Here is an 18086-nt window from a genome sequence, read left to right as displayed (position 1 = left end):
TTCCAGAGATGGGCATTTTACAAAATGTTATTTTTGTCATGTTTTGTTGTGTTTTTGTTTTCATCCGCTGCGGGATTGTTGGGCGCACCTGTGCCTAATCCTTTCAAATGACTTTTTAAGGACAACAATGCCGACTGCCCGGAGTCGGATTATTCTCCCTGCTCTCGTTCATGTTACCAGTTGAATTTCTAGACGTCTCGTTTTTCTGTTTTCTAGCGGTAAGAAATGTAATTTGTTCATAGCCATTCTCCTCATTTTACTAGTCACGTGGATTGGTACCCCTTGTCCCTCTGAGGCAAGCGATTTTTGTTCTTTTTTTTTCGCCTTGCTTTTTTCAAGCTTTTTGTGTTCTTCACATTCTTCTCCTGGTGTGTTGCCACCAACGTCATTGCATTTAGTCGGTCTTGCACCTGATTTAATTTTTTTTGTAAATAAACATTTTTATAAAACTTATCTTCTGTGTCTGCGTTAAAGAATCCTGTTCATTTCCATAATTTCTGTTAACCCTTAACAATTTTTCATCATGAACAATTTCTAATCCTCAGTTAGTCCGTCAGAATTACGTCTGTCCGTCAGTGTAAATTTGTCAAGACTTGTATGAGGGATGTCATGATGAATAAATAGAGCCATTGGTAGATTTTTGGAAGCGAAATGAACATTTGCTCGCAAAAAAAAAAAAAAATGAGGTCAAACAAATTCCTATTAGTTGTAGCTGTCCCTTGAATGATCATCTGCGGAGAAGTTTATACTGTAGCAAATGTATCCATGCATGAATTTCATTCACTGTTTGTCCTGTTCAGGGTTGTGATGATCTGGTGCCCATCTGAAGTGAAATATGGTTTATCAATGTTGTTTTACCACATAAATGCTGCATAATAACCATTTTATACCTATATACACGCGTTAGTAGATGTCTGTGTTTATGTTTTATGAGAATTTGCGCAGGCTGTGTCTATGTGTTATGAGAATTTGCACAGGCTGCATCTATGTGTTATGAGAATTTGCACAGGTTGTATCTATGTGTTATGAGAATTTGCACAGGCTGTGTCTATGTGTTATGAGAATTTGCACAGGCTGTATCTATGTGTTATGAGAACGGGAATAATTGGAAAGGATTCGTACAGGGCCTAAGCACCAGGAATGTCTGACTCATGTGAAAAGGTGCAGTTGAAAACGAAAAGGGAGTGAGGATTGGCAAAGGCCAAAGTTGTGCGAAGGGCCATGCGAACCATCAAAGCGCACTCGAACGTGAGGGGTTGGGGTGAAATATTGGCTATAAGAATGTGACGGAGGCAAAACGAAAGTAGAGTCGGCTGAGGGTTTTACGCGCGGACGCCCAGCATCGTATTTTTTGCTCGCATTACTGAGGACGCCGGGGCTCTCCGTCCTTCCAGCACACGGTAATGAGATTTATGTATTGCATGTAATCTATGAGCTGAAATACAATTGTTGCTTGCTTGCTTGCTTGTACACTTTATACTGTGGGTTAAATAAAATGTGCCGCTTGTTTAACGCAGTGAAGTGTTTGTTGTCCATGTAAGTCGCCGACGATCCGCGATCCTGAAGTTAATAATAAGTCATAGCAATTGATCATGAGTTGTGACTATTATATTATTTGATACTGTAATTGATTATAAGCAGTGTCTACTCAAGGGCTCACGCTTGTCTGATTGGATATAACAGACAACTTAACCCATTGTAGCCTGGCGATTGGGTATCAGTCTCGCTACTAGTCACTCTTATTGATGCTGTAATTGATCATAAGCAGTATCAGAATTGTTTCAAAACACCATCCCAGCTGACTTTGGGCAAAAGGCAGACTGCTCCCTTGACTGGTCCAGTCAATCATAAGGTACACATTCACATCATCACTGAGTGGGAGCTGAACCCACGCCAGAGCCAAAGTCAGTCAAGTGTCTCACTACACCATCAGTGACTCAGCAACAAATTGAATTAAATGTTTCTTCTTTTTATTTACTGTATCATATGACAAATAGGGCCAAGTTTTCAAGGTGAAAGTCTTGATGGAAACTGGAAATTGGATGCTGGTGACGTGAATTATCTCTTGTTATAATGGAATGGATGCTGAAAAATAATTTACACAAACAGTAGGACACCGCAGGACTCTCACAGTTTGCACTTTTCTTTGAAAATTTTGTTTTAAAGTATCTCTGCAGCCAAGATGTCCCATTTTTCACTAACAAGCTGAGTTTGTATATTTTTGATCAGGAAGCTAAAATTAGTTTCAATTATCTTATTTTTATCCATTAATTTTGGAGAAATTAGGAAATAAGTGACATACACCCCCCCCCCTCCGCTCTCCCCATATTCTGCAATAACTCCTCCATTGGAAATCATTGTACTTTCATTTCTTATAACGTCCAAAAACTGTGATAAAAGGGGGTTAAAGATCCATGCCCGTCTGCTGCCCGCTGTCAGCCTCGTATGTTTCCTGGGAGTTAACACCACTTTAGCTTAGCTAAATGTCCGGGGTCCGTGTGCACATTCTTGCTCTTGTCCGCTTTAGCCTGTGTAAGTGGAGAATCGATTGGCACGGCTTTTTTGATTTTGTGAAGGTGATCACATAGGGCTGGGCGATGAGACCTAAAATCAATATCGCGATAAATTGAGCAATTTTACCTCGATAACGTTAAATACACAATAAATTCCCCTTGTGGACCAAAATCAAAATAAATGCAGGAAATGCATGTTAACTGCTTTTCTTTTTCTATTGACCAACTGGTACACATTACTTTCAATGAAAAATAAAAGTTAAAAAATCATTTGTATAAACATTCCAAATAGCTTGCTTTGCATGACTTTGAACAATGTCACAAAGAACAGGAGAAAAAGGGTACCTCTCACAAAATCTTTTTCTGCAAATAGATTGCGCCGAGATGCTGTCATGCCATTTGCAAAGGCCTAGATTTGTGTAATGGTATCTTGTAAACAATATAAATAATGCCATGTGCAAAGGAGCTAGTCGCCTGTAAACAAAATGCTAATAAAATGAAAAAAATCTCAATGGAATGCCAATGCCAAATAAACAAGTGTGCATCATCGGGAAAATGTACCGTCTCGAGTACTCTGGTGCGCGGTCGCCACTTGTCTATCACAGTCAGGCTCAAACAGGGATCCATGTTGCGACTCAACCACAAGTCGGATGTGGACGCAAAATGCTTGACATGTCTACGCTCCCGTCCCGATGTTGTCCATAAGTGCGGTTTGCGACAAATATTTTCGCACCTCTTGTCGGCTACTTTCGTGAGGCGTTTAAATCCTGAGCGCTCCACTGTAACTAGAGGAGCGCTATCTTTAGCTATGTGCTAGGCTATCGCGTCCACCTCTGAGACGTTCTCTCGTATGGTGTCGCCTCCGTTATGGGCTGTTGTCACTTGTCCAACCTTGCTTCCACTTTGAACTTTTAGCACAAGCTTCAAGTGAACAGCATGGTTGTGTTGTGGGTGGTGAAAAAGAAAAGGTTGGAAGCGTTGTTTCGGGTGCTTACGACGCACTTTGCAGTTCATGTTCTTTTGCTCAAACATCGTCTTTATGGAACCCGAAACATTTCCAAACGACAGATGTCAAATTTCTTTTCGGGACAAGCGCGACAGGAACAATTTCAACTAACGTTACTTCGTCTTCAGCTGTGTCAGCCGCTTCTGGATTTGAATCGCCAGCTACGAACACGTCTTCTGTTTACTTTCTTGTTCAGATGGGTGGAGTCACGTGACTACACGCGCTGTAGCCGTCTGAAAGGCGCATGAACTTCGCCGCAGACAGAAAAGACTTTTCTTTTTCTTTTTTTTTTTTTTAAGACACCGAATTTACCGACATGAGCAAAATGATGTCGGTCATTGTAATACATTTCGGTAACGGTAAATCTTCGGTTTATCGCCCAGCCCTTTTTATCACATGAGATCACATTTGATGTCAATATAGCCAAACTATTGTGCAAAACACTTTTATAAGTGGACAAGAGTAGTAATGTGCTTTTGCATTTTGTTGGCGATTGGTCGCCGTTTTAGACAACAGAACAGACAATTTTAACAATAACAATATTTCCTCGCTTGGCTTCCTGCTTTGACCTAGACGCTGAAAGTGGAAAAAAATAAGCCAAGCTCCAAAAGGGGGCATGCCAATTTGTTGAAAATCTCCTCACAAAAAAAATGTCATTTTTACATCCAAACCAATTATATAAGTGCCAATGTTAACGTCAATCAAGCATCCCTTTTAGATAAATCATCCCTTCCATGCCTTTGTACCAGTGATAAGGAGTCACCACTTCCTCCATGTTGATTTCAAACTTGCAGACACGGCATAGAACAGGGGTCTCCAATCTCGTTCCTTCATCCTGCCTATTATCCCCATCTCTCCCTGCTGCAAAACACCTGATTCAAATGATTAGGATAATTATACAGCTTCTGCAGACCTTGTTCATTATCTGATCATTTGAATCGGGTTTGTTGTAGCAAGGAGCGATGGGAAATATCCAGGAAACCGGATCTTGAGGAACAGGATAAAACACCCCTGACATAGCCCCTTCCCCCCGCCTCTTCCTGACTACAGCAATTGCAACATTGACGTATTGACGCAATTTATACTTATCTTCCTGTGAAATAATCACAGTTTTTAATAAATGTACCTGTAATCTGATTACCTGCTTTTTTCTGTTGCATGTTTTTGTAACTTCAATATGTACTGCGTGTGTATTCTGGTAATCCTCATGCATGATTGTTGCAAGTTGAGATGAATTTGGATGACTCATCACTTCAAGTGATGAGATTGTACACTTCTACAAATCAAAAGATTAAGCATAGTATTCATTTTTCCCCCACAACATTTAGCAGTTTCTACATTGAAAAAATGTAGGAAAAAATCGTAAGTAATCTGTCACGTCCAAATTAAATTAAATTAAATTCGACAAACCACTGGGAATAATAGGTTTGCTTCACCATCATAAATTAGTTTACATAAAGTTAAATTAAAATTTCAGTTTGCACTGACTGAATTATTTACAATAGTCCTAGCTCAAATTTGACAGATCAGTTATTTTTTTTAAGTTCGTCGCATGCTTCACTTTTTTTTTCTTGTAGATGTAATGTGACAGTAAAGATATTTTCCTTTGGTAAAAATGGATCATGGATCAATACGGTGAATTACGCTTAACACCAATGTCATCATTCATTGTTTTCACTGACACTGCTGCGACTTTTTAGCAGCAGTTTTGTGGGTTTGTACAGTGCACTTGCTTATTTTTTGTATCGTAACCGTTTTGTCAAGCTCAAGGCCACCTCAACAGTAACTAAGAGCCATTAATCCAAGCGTGACCCTCCGGTTCCAAATTCCAGATCCTTACAGATGAGCAACTGCCACCCTCGTATGGGGAAAACGATAGGCACAGTCGCAGATGCACTCAATTGAACGACACATTTCCACAAAAGCTGCTGTTGACGACAGCTCTCACCCAGACACTTTTACCTGGCCAATATAATATGCCACCGCACCAGATCTCAGTACTGCTGCACAGTGCATGATGCTTCTGAACCCAACTTGGACCGGACTATCACAAAAAAATAAAATGACTGTTGGACCGTACACTCATCCTTGCAGAAAAAAATTAATACATTTTTTAGCATGTGTAGAATGAGTAAAACCTTCCTATAGAATTACATTGTTTCCGTTTTGTGGATCTTCATTACAGTTGGTAAGCTGGAATTTATCCACGGCGACAAACAGGTGTCCACTGCAATTAAAAAGTAATATTTCCATAATATCCCTCCTTGCATGTACAAGTAAAACATCCAGTCATGCCACCGGTACACTGTAAAAAATGCGGAGTGATATTGACTTGAAAAATCCGAGTAAAGTTTTTTTCACTCAGGAATTCTATGTAAATATTACAAGAAGTTTTTAGTACATTATTTTATGGTATTTTACAAGTTCATTAAATTTAAAAAATCAATCCAAGGTTGAACCCACTTAATGTTTTGGTACACACATTTCATATTCTAAGGAGCACAATGTGGTAAAGTTAATTCAATAAACTAGGGAAATATACTCAAAAATTCATCTTGTAAAATGTACTGAAAATGTATGTCTTTGTGAAAAAACTTTAGTAGATTTTTTTTTTTCAAGTAAATATCACTCCCCATTTTTTTTACAGCGTGCTAAATTGATTTGGATGGTGGAAGAAGAGGTAAATGTTGATAAAGAGGAATCCCAATGCTGAATGCCAGGCAGAAATAACAGGCATGAATCTTGGAAAGGTTCACTATAAAACCACTTTAGACATCAAGAGAAAAAATAAATAGATAAACCGACTAGAAATAAGTGCAAATAGGATGAGCTCAGAGGACAGAGTCAGAGACGTGGAAGGAGAGTTGTTTGATGGAGACAAGCAGGGCGGATGAAAAATCATGACACAAACTGATGAGGAGGGACAAAGCAGGCATAAGGAAGTGATACAAAATGTGGAAAATATTAAAATCAACTCGATTAAAATAACGTTTTAAAAATCTGTCAAGACAAAGCAACAGAATATTAATACCAACTAAAAACCTATACATGACTCCAGAAAAAAAGGAACAAAAAATGCGACATGGACGTTTGATATACACTATCACAGTTAGTGTTTCATGCATGTATGTGTTTTCTTTTCCCGAAAATTAGTTTGTCATGATGCAAAAGGCAATGAAATCTCGTCCGCATAATTGGCTTGACTGACAGCCAAAGCGAACACGTGGCTTCGTCGTGACTGGTCGCAAGTAATTCTGACAACTGCAACAGAATTACTAAACAGTGCCGAGGCTATAAAGAAGGCGAATATTTGCGGAGAGGGCGCAGCAAACAGGAGACACATTCCCCCGAGGTTCGGCGCGACGAAAGTGTGAAGTCTCATCATGGACCACTGAGGAAGACGCAGTCCACGTAGTGACATCGCGGCTTCATCTTTCAATCTTTTTTTTCTCCTCCTCCTTCGTAGCCACATAGTGCCACTAAATTCTAGATTACAGTCGGTTGCCAGACGAACATCGCCAATCATGAGCTTGCGTCTTTTCCCACTTTTTATGCTTTTCATCGCCGCAACTCAAGTTTTGTGCGAAGAGAACGACCTGCAAGAAATCGATGACTACTGGACGAACCACATTCAGGTAGTTTTCCATATACGTTTGCTTCATTTACTTATTGCACCGTAACTGTAATGAAGTCATATAAGAAACACATATATAGAAAATAAATAAATAAATAAAGTGGACTTCAGCACGTGTCTAAAATGCTATGACTAGAAAATAGATATAGTTAAGGATACTTCACAGGAATTGTATGTTAAGATAGAAGTCAACGGGGGTCCCGTTGTATTTATTTGCTCCTCAACAACAAGAAATGAAATGTGCACATTTACGAAATGAAAATGTATCCCCAAATCAAAGAAAAAGAGAGAATAAGAAGTAATGACAACTAGAGCCTATAGGGAAGCGTTTATAGTCGGTACTGCAGCCTTGCTTGTCTCTATTGATATGAATTGCACGTCGTGTTTTTGACATTGTGAATTGGAGCGATGCCAAGTTGAGGCCATTCTTCTAATGAATGAGCCAACTATAAATTGTTACAAGACATTTGAGCCCCCTTTCTCATCTCACTAATGCATTCTGTGGCGATAGATTTGAATTCTTATTATTATTATCATCATTATTAATATTCCCCAAATCAATAATGTACCGAATGATATTGGATTTTATGATGTATTCTGCTTTACTGTTTCTTTAAAATATGAATCAATTAGCCACCCTATACCTCTGCCCTCCATATAGGACAAGTGGATGTCCAATGACCCCTTCAGAGAAATACTTTTGAGGCAGACAAGAAAGCCACGGCCACATCAGTTTATTGGCCTGATGGGGAGGCGCTCAATGGGTAACGAATTTTAAGTAGACTGATTCTTTTAGTTCTGATTGCAATCTGACACTCATACACCTTTCCCTCTTTTCTACCAAAGCAAAGACAGAGATTCCACGGAAAAGTAAGTAAGTAAGAAGTAGAAAAGAAATTGAAAATATTAAAATAAAAGCAAAAAATATGTCATTTCCTCCAGTGGCAGATTGTCAAAGACCAGGGTCAAATATTTACACAGCGCAGCCATTTAACCTATTTCAAAACCCGAATTACAGTATTGAGGTTTTTTTTTCCATCCACTGCGTCTCTGAAGTGATATTCCACATATGGATTGTTGAAAAGTCTTATCAAAGTTGTTTATAGTAGCACGCGCATAATATCAAACGGGTCGTTAGCGGACTCACGAATGAGCCAGTCAGCCGACAATTTTAATCCATCTGTTGCAGCTGTGAAATTTTGTTTGTTTTTAACAACAACACTATTTCTGAGCCTATTATTTTTTTTCGCTTCTTTCAATAATTTTACCAATCCAAAAATACAACTGCAGATTGAAATATGCTCCATAAGTGGATGAGGTCAGAGTGGTCTAATTGCATGTGGAGATCATTGCTTTTCTGTCGATGGTGCACATTTGCTCCTCGTCCTATTTTTAAAGTTTGACATTTTCGAACTTAGTAAAATAAGCCTTCTTACATCCCAGAATAGAGGGAATTTTAAAAAATATTCAATAACAGTGAAAATATCATGTAAAATAGTAACAGTGAAATGGGAAATATTTTGCAAGTAATTTACTAATTATTAATCATGAATATTTTTGGACAAATAAAAATAGAAAATATTTGACCATCAGTTTTTTTTTTTTGTTCACAATTATATTCATGACAGTTGATCACTTCACAAGCTTGAATTGATTGACAGTGACCAAAATTTTCATCTGCCTCACCTTATTCTCTTATTATGCTTGAATGCATTCATTTGACTATTTCAGTCATGGTGAATGCGTGACAAAGAGAAAAAGAGATAGAGTTGTGCAGAGAAAAAACAAATGAGAAGGCGAGGATTTGTCCCAGTGTTTTTGTCAAAATTAGTCACCCCCACATTAATTAGCATAGTTTGGAGCGAGTCTGTTTTTTTTTTTTTCGTTTTTTTTCCCAGTGAATCACTCATTAAGATTAGTGAATGTACCAAGACCAGTGCTCCAAAGACATGAGAGTGAAATTTTCTTGCTCCAATGGACTGAAGGAATTATAATTATCCAGTGTAGAGTATATCAATGAAGTCAGTAATGTCGCATTTTCTAAGGCAAATAATATTTGCTTATTTGAGTGACTCACTGTAAAACAGCATAACTATGTAAATAGGTAATGGTATTGGTTAAACAAATATAATGGTTTATCATTACTGTGATAATTTTTTTTTTAGAATAATCTACAGAAGTAAAAAAAAAAACGTCAAAGTGTGTCCAAGTCAAATAAATCTATAGATATATTGTTATTTTTATTCCTTTTCTTGAGTCACAGCTAAGATTTTCCAAGTATTTCAATTAATCCAATAGAAAAGTTAAAATGATTTTTAAAGCACTAAACTATACAAAGTCTCATGTGTGTATTGTTCTTTCTTACTGTGTCTTTTTTTTTTTAAAGGGCATAAAGTCAACTCTTTTGTTGGGTTGATGGGGAAAAGAAACCAAGAAGATCCAGGTAAATTACATGGTCACATGGGTTACTTAGCTAATTGGGTGCATGTATTCTATAACAAGGAAGTGAGAGCGCTGTAGCAGACCGGCTAATCAGTGAAATGACTAAACCCGAACTAAAACAATTTTTTAAACACCTCATTCACGTCCCGTGTGCACACAAATTTGTAGTTCAAAGATTTGTATGCGAACGGTGAATGACTGGTTAGCACGTCTGTCTCACAATGTAGAGGTTGTGGGTTTGATTCCAGACCCGGCCTTTTACCCTTTCCGTGTTGCCTGTGTGGGTTTTCTCCAGGTTGCCGCCCCCACATTCCAAAAACCTGCATGGTAGGTCTATTGAATACTCGAAATTTTCCTTAGGTATGATTCTGAGTGTGAATGGTTGTTTGTCTATCTGTGCCCAACGATTGGCCAGAAACCAGTCCAGAGTGTACTCCGCCTACTGCCCAAAAACAGCTGGGCTAGGCTCCACCATCCTCACATCCCTCGTGAGGACAAGCGGTTTGGATAATGGATGGTTGAATGGAGATTCATATGCACATTTGATGCACAAATCTGTGATCATTCATTCATCAGTATATTTGTATTTGAATTTGTGTGCATTCTGCGAAAAAATTCAGAACCTCTGAACCAAGCGTACCCACAAGTGATGAAGGATCAACTTTCCCTAAAAAAAAATAAAAAAATCCTATTTACCCAATTTCACAACATTTTGAAACAAAAGTCATTTATAAAAATCAATATTGATTTTTAATGAGAATAACTTGCGCTCCATGACGTGTCACCTTACCTTAGCTGAGGGGTTTGTGTGTCCTAGGAGTGAACTTGTCACCCATGGCAACCAAGTCCTTGGAGGGTGTGCTGGAAAGAGACTCCCTCGTTTTGCTTCGGGACTTGGAGTGGTGTTCTGTTATTGGACTTCAGTGCTCCTCACAAATTAACCATAATGAAAATGTTCAAACATAAAGGTGTCCATATGTCCAGTTGGCACCAGGATGCACCAGATTGATGATTGACTTTGTGGTCGTGTCATCAGATTTTCAGCCGCATCTTTTGGACGCTCGGGTGAAGAGAGGGGCGGAGCTGTCAATTGGTCACCACCTGATGGTGAGTTGAAGGCAATGGTGGGGAAAGATGCCAATGCGAGCTGGCAGACCCAAGCGCATTGTGATGGTTTGCTGGGAGCGTCAGAACCCAATCTCAGAGAGCGTTTCAACTCCTACCTCTAGCAGAGCTTCACCCGGGGAAGGCAGGGGACATTGAATCTGATTTGTAATGTTACGCGCCTCTATTATTGAGGTGGCTGATTGGAGTTGTGGCCGGAAGGTGGTTGGTGCCAGTCATGGCGTAAATCCCTTAATCCGCTAGTGGACTACGATGTAAGGGATGCCGTAAAGCTGAAGAAAGAGTCCTATCAGGCCTTTTTGGCAAGTGGGACTCCAGAGGCAGCTGATGGGTACCGGGTGGCTAAGCAGAGCTTAGCTAAGCTTTTGCAGTTGCCGAGGCAAAAACGGGAGGAGTTGAGGCCAATGGAAACAGCTTCCGGACGACTTTGAGGAAATTCTGGTCTAACACCCGGCATTTCAGGAGGAGGAAGCAATGTACCATTAGTGGAGATGGGGCTCTGCTGAACTCGACTCGGGATGTGGTGAGGTGGCGGGGAGAATAATTGAAAGACCTCCTCAATTCCACTGACTTTTTTAGAGGAGGAGGAGTCTCTGGATTCTGAGGGGGACCCTCATATCTCTGGGGTTAAAGAGGTAGAAAACCTTCTCAGTGGGGGTGGATGTGATCCACACGGAGTTCCGAAAGGCTCTGGATGTTGTGGTGTTGGTCCACACGCCTCGACAACATCACATAAAAATCAGGGCCAGTACATCTGTAGTAGATCGTCTGATACACCATACTCCTGGCGCACCCTCCACAAGATCCCCCAGGGTATACGGTAGAATGCATTCTCAAAGTCCACAAAGCACATGTGGATAGGTTGAGTGAACTGCCATTCACACTCAAATACCCTGCCTAGGGTATAGAGCTGGTTCACTGTTCCACGGACGGGAAGAAAACATCACTGCTCCTTCTGAATCTGAATCGACGTCCCAATAGAACCTCCCGTCCAGCACTCCTGAATAGACCTTACCAGGGACGCTTGGGAGTATCATCCCTCTGTAGTTGGGATACAACCTCCGGTCCCCCTACTGAAAAAGATCTCTGTCTCTGCATTTTGTAGATGATATGGTACTATTGGCTCCTTCAAATCATGATTACTGGAGCGGTTTGGAGCCAAGTGCGAAGCGTTTAGGATGAAAATCAGCACTTCCAAATCTGAGACCATGGTTCTCTGTTGGAAAAGGGTGGAGTGCCCTCTCCAGGTCAGGTGGAGGAGTTCAAGTATCTTGGGGTCTTGTGAGAGGATGATGGAGCGGGAGATTGCCAGGCACATCGTTGCAGCGTCTGTAGTGATGCGGACTCTGTATCTGTTCGCAGTGGTGAAGAGAGAGCTTAGTCATTAGGCAAAGATCTCGATTTACAGATTGATCTACATTCCTTTCCTCATTTACGGTGGTTCGTGACTGAAAGAATAAGATCCAGGATACAAGTGGCTGAAATGAATTTACTCAGCAGGATGTCAAGGCTTTTTCTTCAAGATAAGAAGAGAGAGATGAGAAGCTCAGTCATCGGGAGGGGTTCACGGGGATCTAGTCAGGATGCCACCTGTGGTGCTAAGTACAAAATGATTGAAATCATAATTATTCATGGTGCTTTCATTTTCTTTCACTTTCAGAAAGTTTTCTGATAATTCGAAAATTATTAAAATACGATAAAGATGAAGAAAGTGATGGATGTTTTGGGCGCAACAGTTGTGTCTTAAAAACCTTCAACAATGGCTGAGATTCTTTTGAAAGGATGCCCATTGAAAGGGAAATACGGGCAGGATTTATGCAAATTACAGCACCAAGAAGCATGAGCCATCATTTAGAATGAATTATTTTGATCCAGCCACTGGGTTGTTATACGAGCATCCCAAATTAAGTTAAATTGACCCAGCAGGGGGTTTGTCGATTCAACTGAACAGTGAAATATTTTACCTAATTGTTGCGTCAAATTAACTGCAGTTCTGGGTCGTTTCAACGACATGTTTTTATCATATACTATCACTAACTACCATTCCTTTTTGTTCAGTAATCTATCCAAATGTTTTTTCATTTTAACCAATATTCTAACTAAATTCTATGATATTACAGTACAATTTGTAAAAATATTAATGGCATTAGATTACCAAAACAGTAATCCCTACTTTTTCACTGTTATTGGGGAACTCCATGTGAAAAGTCAAAAACCGCAAAGTAGAGGTTAACTTCTTCTTCTTCTTCTTCTTATTATTATTATTTATTTATTTTTTTATTTTGAATTCAACCATCCATCCACTTTCTGATCCACTTTTCCTCACGAGGGTCGCAGGCTTGCTGGAGCCCATCCCAACTGTCTTTGGGCAGTAGGCGGGTACACCCTAAACTGGTTACCAGTCAATTGCAGGGCATACAAAGACAATTTATAGTGTTCAATTAACCTACCACGTGGGAGGAAACCGGAGTAACTGGAGAAAACCCTACTGGGTTTATATTCAATCACCATTTCTTTCATGTATTCAGGACTCAAACCATTCAGTGATATATAGACTAGTAGCAGAATTTTAAAATCTATTCTCCATCTTATTAGGAGCAATGCCTATAGGACTGGAGTCATATGTTCTAGTCTCTATGTTCTGGTCAGAACCCGAGCTGCAGCATTCTGAATGAGCATGGTCCAATTTCATACCTTTCACTCTTGCTATGATACAAATTCCGAGGAGGGCTGGTGGATGGAGCTAGCTGTCTTTTAGCATGCTCGTGCACACCGTTTGCGGACACTGGTAGCACGGGCTAATTTACAGATTTCCCACTCACCTTCACAAGCACTTCGAGGCAGTACATTTTTTCCTCCAGGATTGGCATCTTCTTAAGGAGTTTATGCCAGTCGTCCGTGGAGACGGGAGACATCTTGCTTCTAGCCTTATAGCTAATAGCAGTCTTGTGGTGATCAGCAGGTTGTGCTCATGTTATTGTGAGGAGGTAATGAAAACGTATTACATCTACACCGATCTAATAAGTATCCAGGAGAAGTCAGAGAGAGAAAAACAAAGCAGGTATCAACTGAAAGAATGCATACAAAACAGGAGCTGAAAAACTAGCATCTTCCCACTACGCAAACAGGAGGCAATTTAACAAGCTACGAAGTACAACAATAATATTAAGTTGAGCAGATATTCTACTTTAAAACAAAATGTACCACCTTGGACTTTACTCATGGCATATTATAGACCAGGGGTACTCAAATGGGGGTACGTGTACCCCTGGGGGTACTTGAAGGAACTCCAGGGGGTATGCGAAATTTTAAATAAAACAAACAAACATGCATGATTCTCCCCCAAATGAGAATGGTTCGACTCATTTTTAGTATGTATGCCAAGATAAATGCTAAAGCCCCTCTCCCACTGAGTACCGAACAATTGCGAGTGTTTGTGGAGACAGTGAATGGAGCATCCTCTTCAGGGTTCCTTTCAGGTTGCAAATGTTCTCCAAACGGTCGCCATTTTGAACATGTTCAAAATTTCCTTGATACATGAATAACTACTAAAACTCTTTATGAAAATTTGCGACCTTGGACGAACCCTGCCACTCAATGAGAAAGGTGTTTAAAAGGTGTACCACTGTGGTTGTGTCACGGGTTCGTTCGTTGAAAATTTTAAAATGATGGCACAGTAAATAAAAAATTAAGTTCAGTGAGTTTTAATTACTACAAAAATTACCCAATAGGTGAAAAGATATTTACATTGCAGACTCAAGTGACAAAATAACATAAAATAAAGCAACCAAAAAGAAAGAGAAAATTTTTACAATTGAAAATTCAACACTGGCTTCTACTTAGCTCAGTTTGGCTACGGTCTGCAGCAGCTAGTCACCCACAACGTTACTAGGCTCAGCCTTCTTCAAATGAATTTGGACTCCTTAAATATCCTTAGCCCCTCCCTCCGGGCAAACCATTTAAGATATTGGTATTTATAATAATGATAATAATCGTATTAATAGTCCAATTTCAATCTCTGTTAACCAAACAGGAACCAAAATTCACATAAATAATAAAGGCAAGTTACAAAAAAAGTCTTCATATAACAGCTGTCAAATTACTACAAAATAATACGTTAATTGGCTAAAATGGTTCAGTCCCAAAGTCAGGTGACCTCCTCTTCCGCCACCGATCGCCATTTAAGGCACGATACGGAATTGATTGGTTTGCTCCATATGACGTGTCCAACCAAGCGGTAGTATGCTGGTGCGTGTTTTGTCATGTATGCGTGTCGAGCGAGTGTCCGTGTCCAACGAGTGTCGATTGTGCACCCCCGAATTGTCCAGGCAGTGGTGAAACAGTCTTTATGGGAAGTGTGACCGCAGACTCTTGCACGGGTCCGCGGGAACAGTCTGAATGGAGCGTAGCATACAGGCGAATCTTGTAAAACATGAATAAATCTGCCGTTTGTTCTCCTTGTTTGGGAAGGAGTAAAATCAGGAAAAATAAAACAGCCCTATTATCTTCGCCTGTGCCAGGCCTAACTCAATGAAGCGATGACCTCTGTGGTTCCTTTTCATATTGGAAAAGAAAAACGATTTAACAAACTGTAATGCTTGTTGGAAATGTCACTGTACTATTAAGGTCGTCCTTCAAGTTGAACAAGCTGTGTTGAGACTCCCTATTAATTAAATGTCTCCTGCAGATTCCTACGAATGGAGCACAATACAGACGTACGACAAGCGCCGCTAAAACCGTCAACTCCTCACCTGCCTGCTTCTCATCTTGGCATTACTCATTTGTGACAGGAGCCCTCTATATTTGTTTTATTTTGGAGATGTTCATTGCTGTTTGTCAAATAAAATAATTCTGTTTAAATGTTTTAGTAGTGGTTGTTACACTTGATCAGTCGTGTTCCTGTGCAGATGTATCTGTGCTATCGGCAGAATCCTCACATCTTAAAAAAAAAAAAAAGTGTTGCTTGAGCCATTGACATTGCATGGTGAAAAATTGGGATTTAAAAAATTAATTAAAAATGTGTACTTTGCTCCTCAAAATTCATTGATTAGCAAAATAGCTCTTCAAATATAAGTTATTTTAAACTTTTAGATATAAATTTATCAATATATCAATTTATGCGGCTCACGTTAGCGTGCCGTAATTGTACCTGTTCATAACTACACATTAATCAAATGAAGTCATTGTGTGTGCTGAAGTATGGTCCCCAAAGAGGCAATTTGATCAATCATGTAGTAACCTACTTAATCAAGGAAGCACGTATGAAAAGAAAGGGAAAAAAAAAACAAGGAATGGAAAAAAAAATTAACCAGGAATTAACCTAAACCAAAATAGCTTAAAACAGATGGACACATTACCCTATATTACCGCCCCGCGTCCTCCGTCCACGACCTGGCCACCCTTCCGTCATTCCACTTATTCATAAAAATAATCGCCCTTATTGTGGCGCCCACAATGTAGTTAGCAACAGTTGCACTTTTATCATTTGAAGCAGCAGAACTAGCTTACTGCGATTTAGAGAGAGATTCAAACAATGATGAGGTGTAAATCATTTGTCAACACCTCATTCATGGTCACATCTCAACTAAAATTATTACACAGCAGCAAACTGAATAGCATAAAAACAAATAATGAAACACCAAAATAAAGATTTAAGAATCATAATTGACACAAAACATGTATTTTAAATTTTCTATTGACACACCTTAGTACCGCCTACAATATTCGGAGTGCATTCGTTAAATCACAGGTGTCAAAATCCAGTCCTGGGGTTGGGTTGCCGTCTTCCTGCATGTTTTCCATCTCTCCCGGCTGCAACACACCTGATTTAAATGAGCAATGAGCAGGATACTTCAGAGCTTGCTGATGAGCTGATCATCAAATGCAAGCATTGTGGTTTTATAGAAGGTTTTATTTGTAGCACAACCACTGCAATGAATGTGAACAAAGCAAATCATGAATATTTAACACGCAGAGATAATGCAAAAACAGATATAATGCATCAGGAAGGAGCAAGCATCGGGTTTTATAGAAGGTTTTATTTATCGCACTACTACTGCTCTGAATGTAAACGAAGCAAATCATGATTATGTAACACCCAGAAATAATGCGGACAAACATGGATATAATCCATTCAAATCCAAAAGTTGCGATACATAATGGCTAATATATGGCAACAAAAACCGGATTTACATGGAGCCTTGTATTCAGATTAGAATTGGGTGAGAAGCCGAATATTTTACTTACGAAAGGACTTCAATTCACTGATGTGCGTAACTGACATTATTTTGGTTGACTCTGTATTTAAAAAAAAAAGATCATTAAGACTTCAATGAAGCATTGATAAATGGTCATGGAATACCAGTGGCCAGCTGTGCATTTCACACAGGCCTTCAGTGAAGTCCTACTTAGTCCAACTTGAATAAATCCCCCTCATAATACTATCATTTAGGACACCACGGCTGGAGAAATAATGAACAGAAACACACTTACGCACTACTGAGTGAGTGTTGGATGAACTAGCTTCTCTTGAAAAGTCCGACTTGAAAATGGCATTGCAAGTGTATCTGCAACCAAATCTACACTTTTCCCTCCTTCGGCCATTGTGGTTAAAAAAAAGCGGGAAAATATTTAAGATTTTCGAACGGTAGCCTGTTACGACTTTCGGGTGTGTTGATTCCGCATAGCGCTGCCCCCTCATGAGTGAGTATCCAATCACAAGACGCGTTCATCACTTTCAGCGTAAGGCCAGTGAGAAGGCTCACTGTAGCCAACTCGTGATCTGATTGTCTATCGTAACTGTCTATCAACGGTAAAAGCCCCATTGAGAAACAGAACAGATGCCCGCACGATTGTATATGAAGGCTTCGGACAAATAGTGGGTGCTACTGTCATTATGAAATCTGCCTGGCAACACAAGCTATCTGAATTCTGATTGGATAAAACTCTAACCTAAAAATTCTGTACTAAGATATAACAACAATGTGAAGAATAAGATCACGATTTCTTCATTATGTTAGGCCAGATGAGAAGGCCTTGACCGCCCGCCACTGTGGAATATCGCAGTGTTCTATGAACGTTGTGTTCCTGCAGTACCGGAAATGTTTATCCTATGATACCCGCGCCTGCATGTGGACGTGTATGGATATAAAACAAGATGTTAGTAAAGTTATGAGCATAACTCTACATCTGTCTTCTTGGAACAAACACGAACATAAATCATGTGAGGTTTACATTGATCTGCGGATGTCACACGTCTGTAAAATGGCTTTTCTGATTAAATGGAGTGGCACATTTAAGCACAGTTTTAAATCAATCATGTCACATGTAAACAGTTTACATGAGATCTTCAATCAGAATGCCTTCA

The 18086-nt window shown here is 39.6% G+C and overlaps 1 protein-coding gene across 2 annotated transcripts; it reads left to right on the top strand.

Moving 5' to 3' along the window:
* The first annotated feature begins 6780 nt into the window (after positions 1-6780).
* tac1 (tachykinin precursor 1) lies at positions 6781-15583 on the top strand. 2 transcript variants are annotated; one of them, XM_088319153.1, is made up of 5 exons: positions 6781-7154; positions 7815-7917; positions 8000-8023; positions 9540-9596; positions 15408-15583. In XM_088319153.1, exons 1-5 carry the CDS (start codon positions 7044-7046, stop codon positions 15452-15454), a joined length of 342 nt encoding a protein of 113 aa, XP_088175279.1. In that variant the 5' UTR covers positions 6781-7043; the 3' UTR covers positions 15455-15583. The 2 variants fall into 2 exon arrangements, with proteins under 2 accessions (XP_088175279.1, XP_088175280.1); XM_088319154.1 differs by lacking the exon at positions 8000-8023.
* The last annotated feature ends 2503 nt before the right edge of the window (positions 15584-18086 follow it).

Source organism: Idiotropiscis lumnitzeri, chromosome 16 (assembly GCF_059441095.1).
Source record: "Idiotropiscis lumnitzeri isolate Australia: NSW breed Sydney's pygmy pipehorse chromosome 16, RoL_Ilum_1.0, whole genome shotgun sequence".
Classification (NCBI taxonomy): domain Eukaryota; kingdom Metazoa; phylum Chordata; class Actinopteri; order Syngnathiformes; family Syngnathidae; genus Idiotropiscis; species Idiotropiscis lumnitzeri.
The sequence above is the reverse complement of the archived record's forward strand: the minus strand, read 5'-3'. Positions and strand labels throughout refer to the sequence as shown.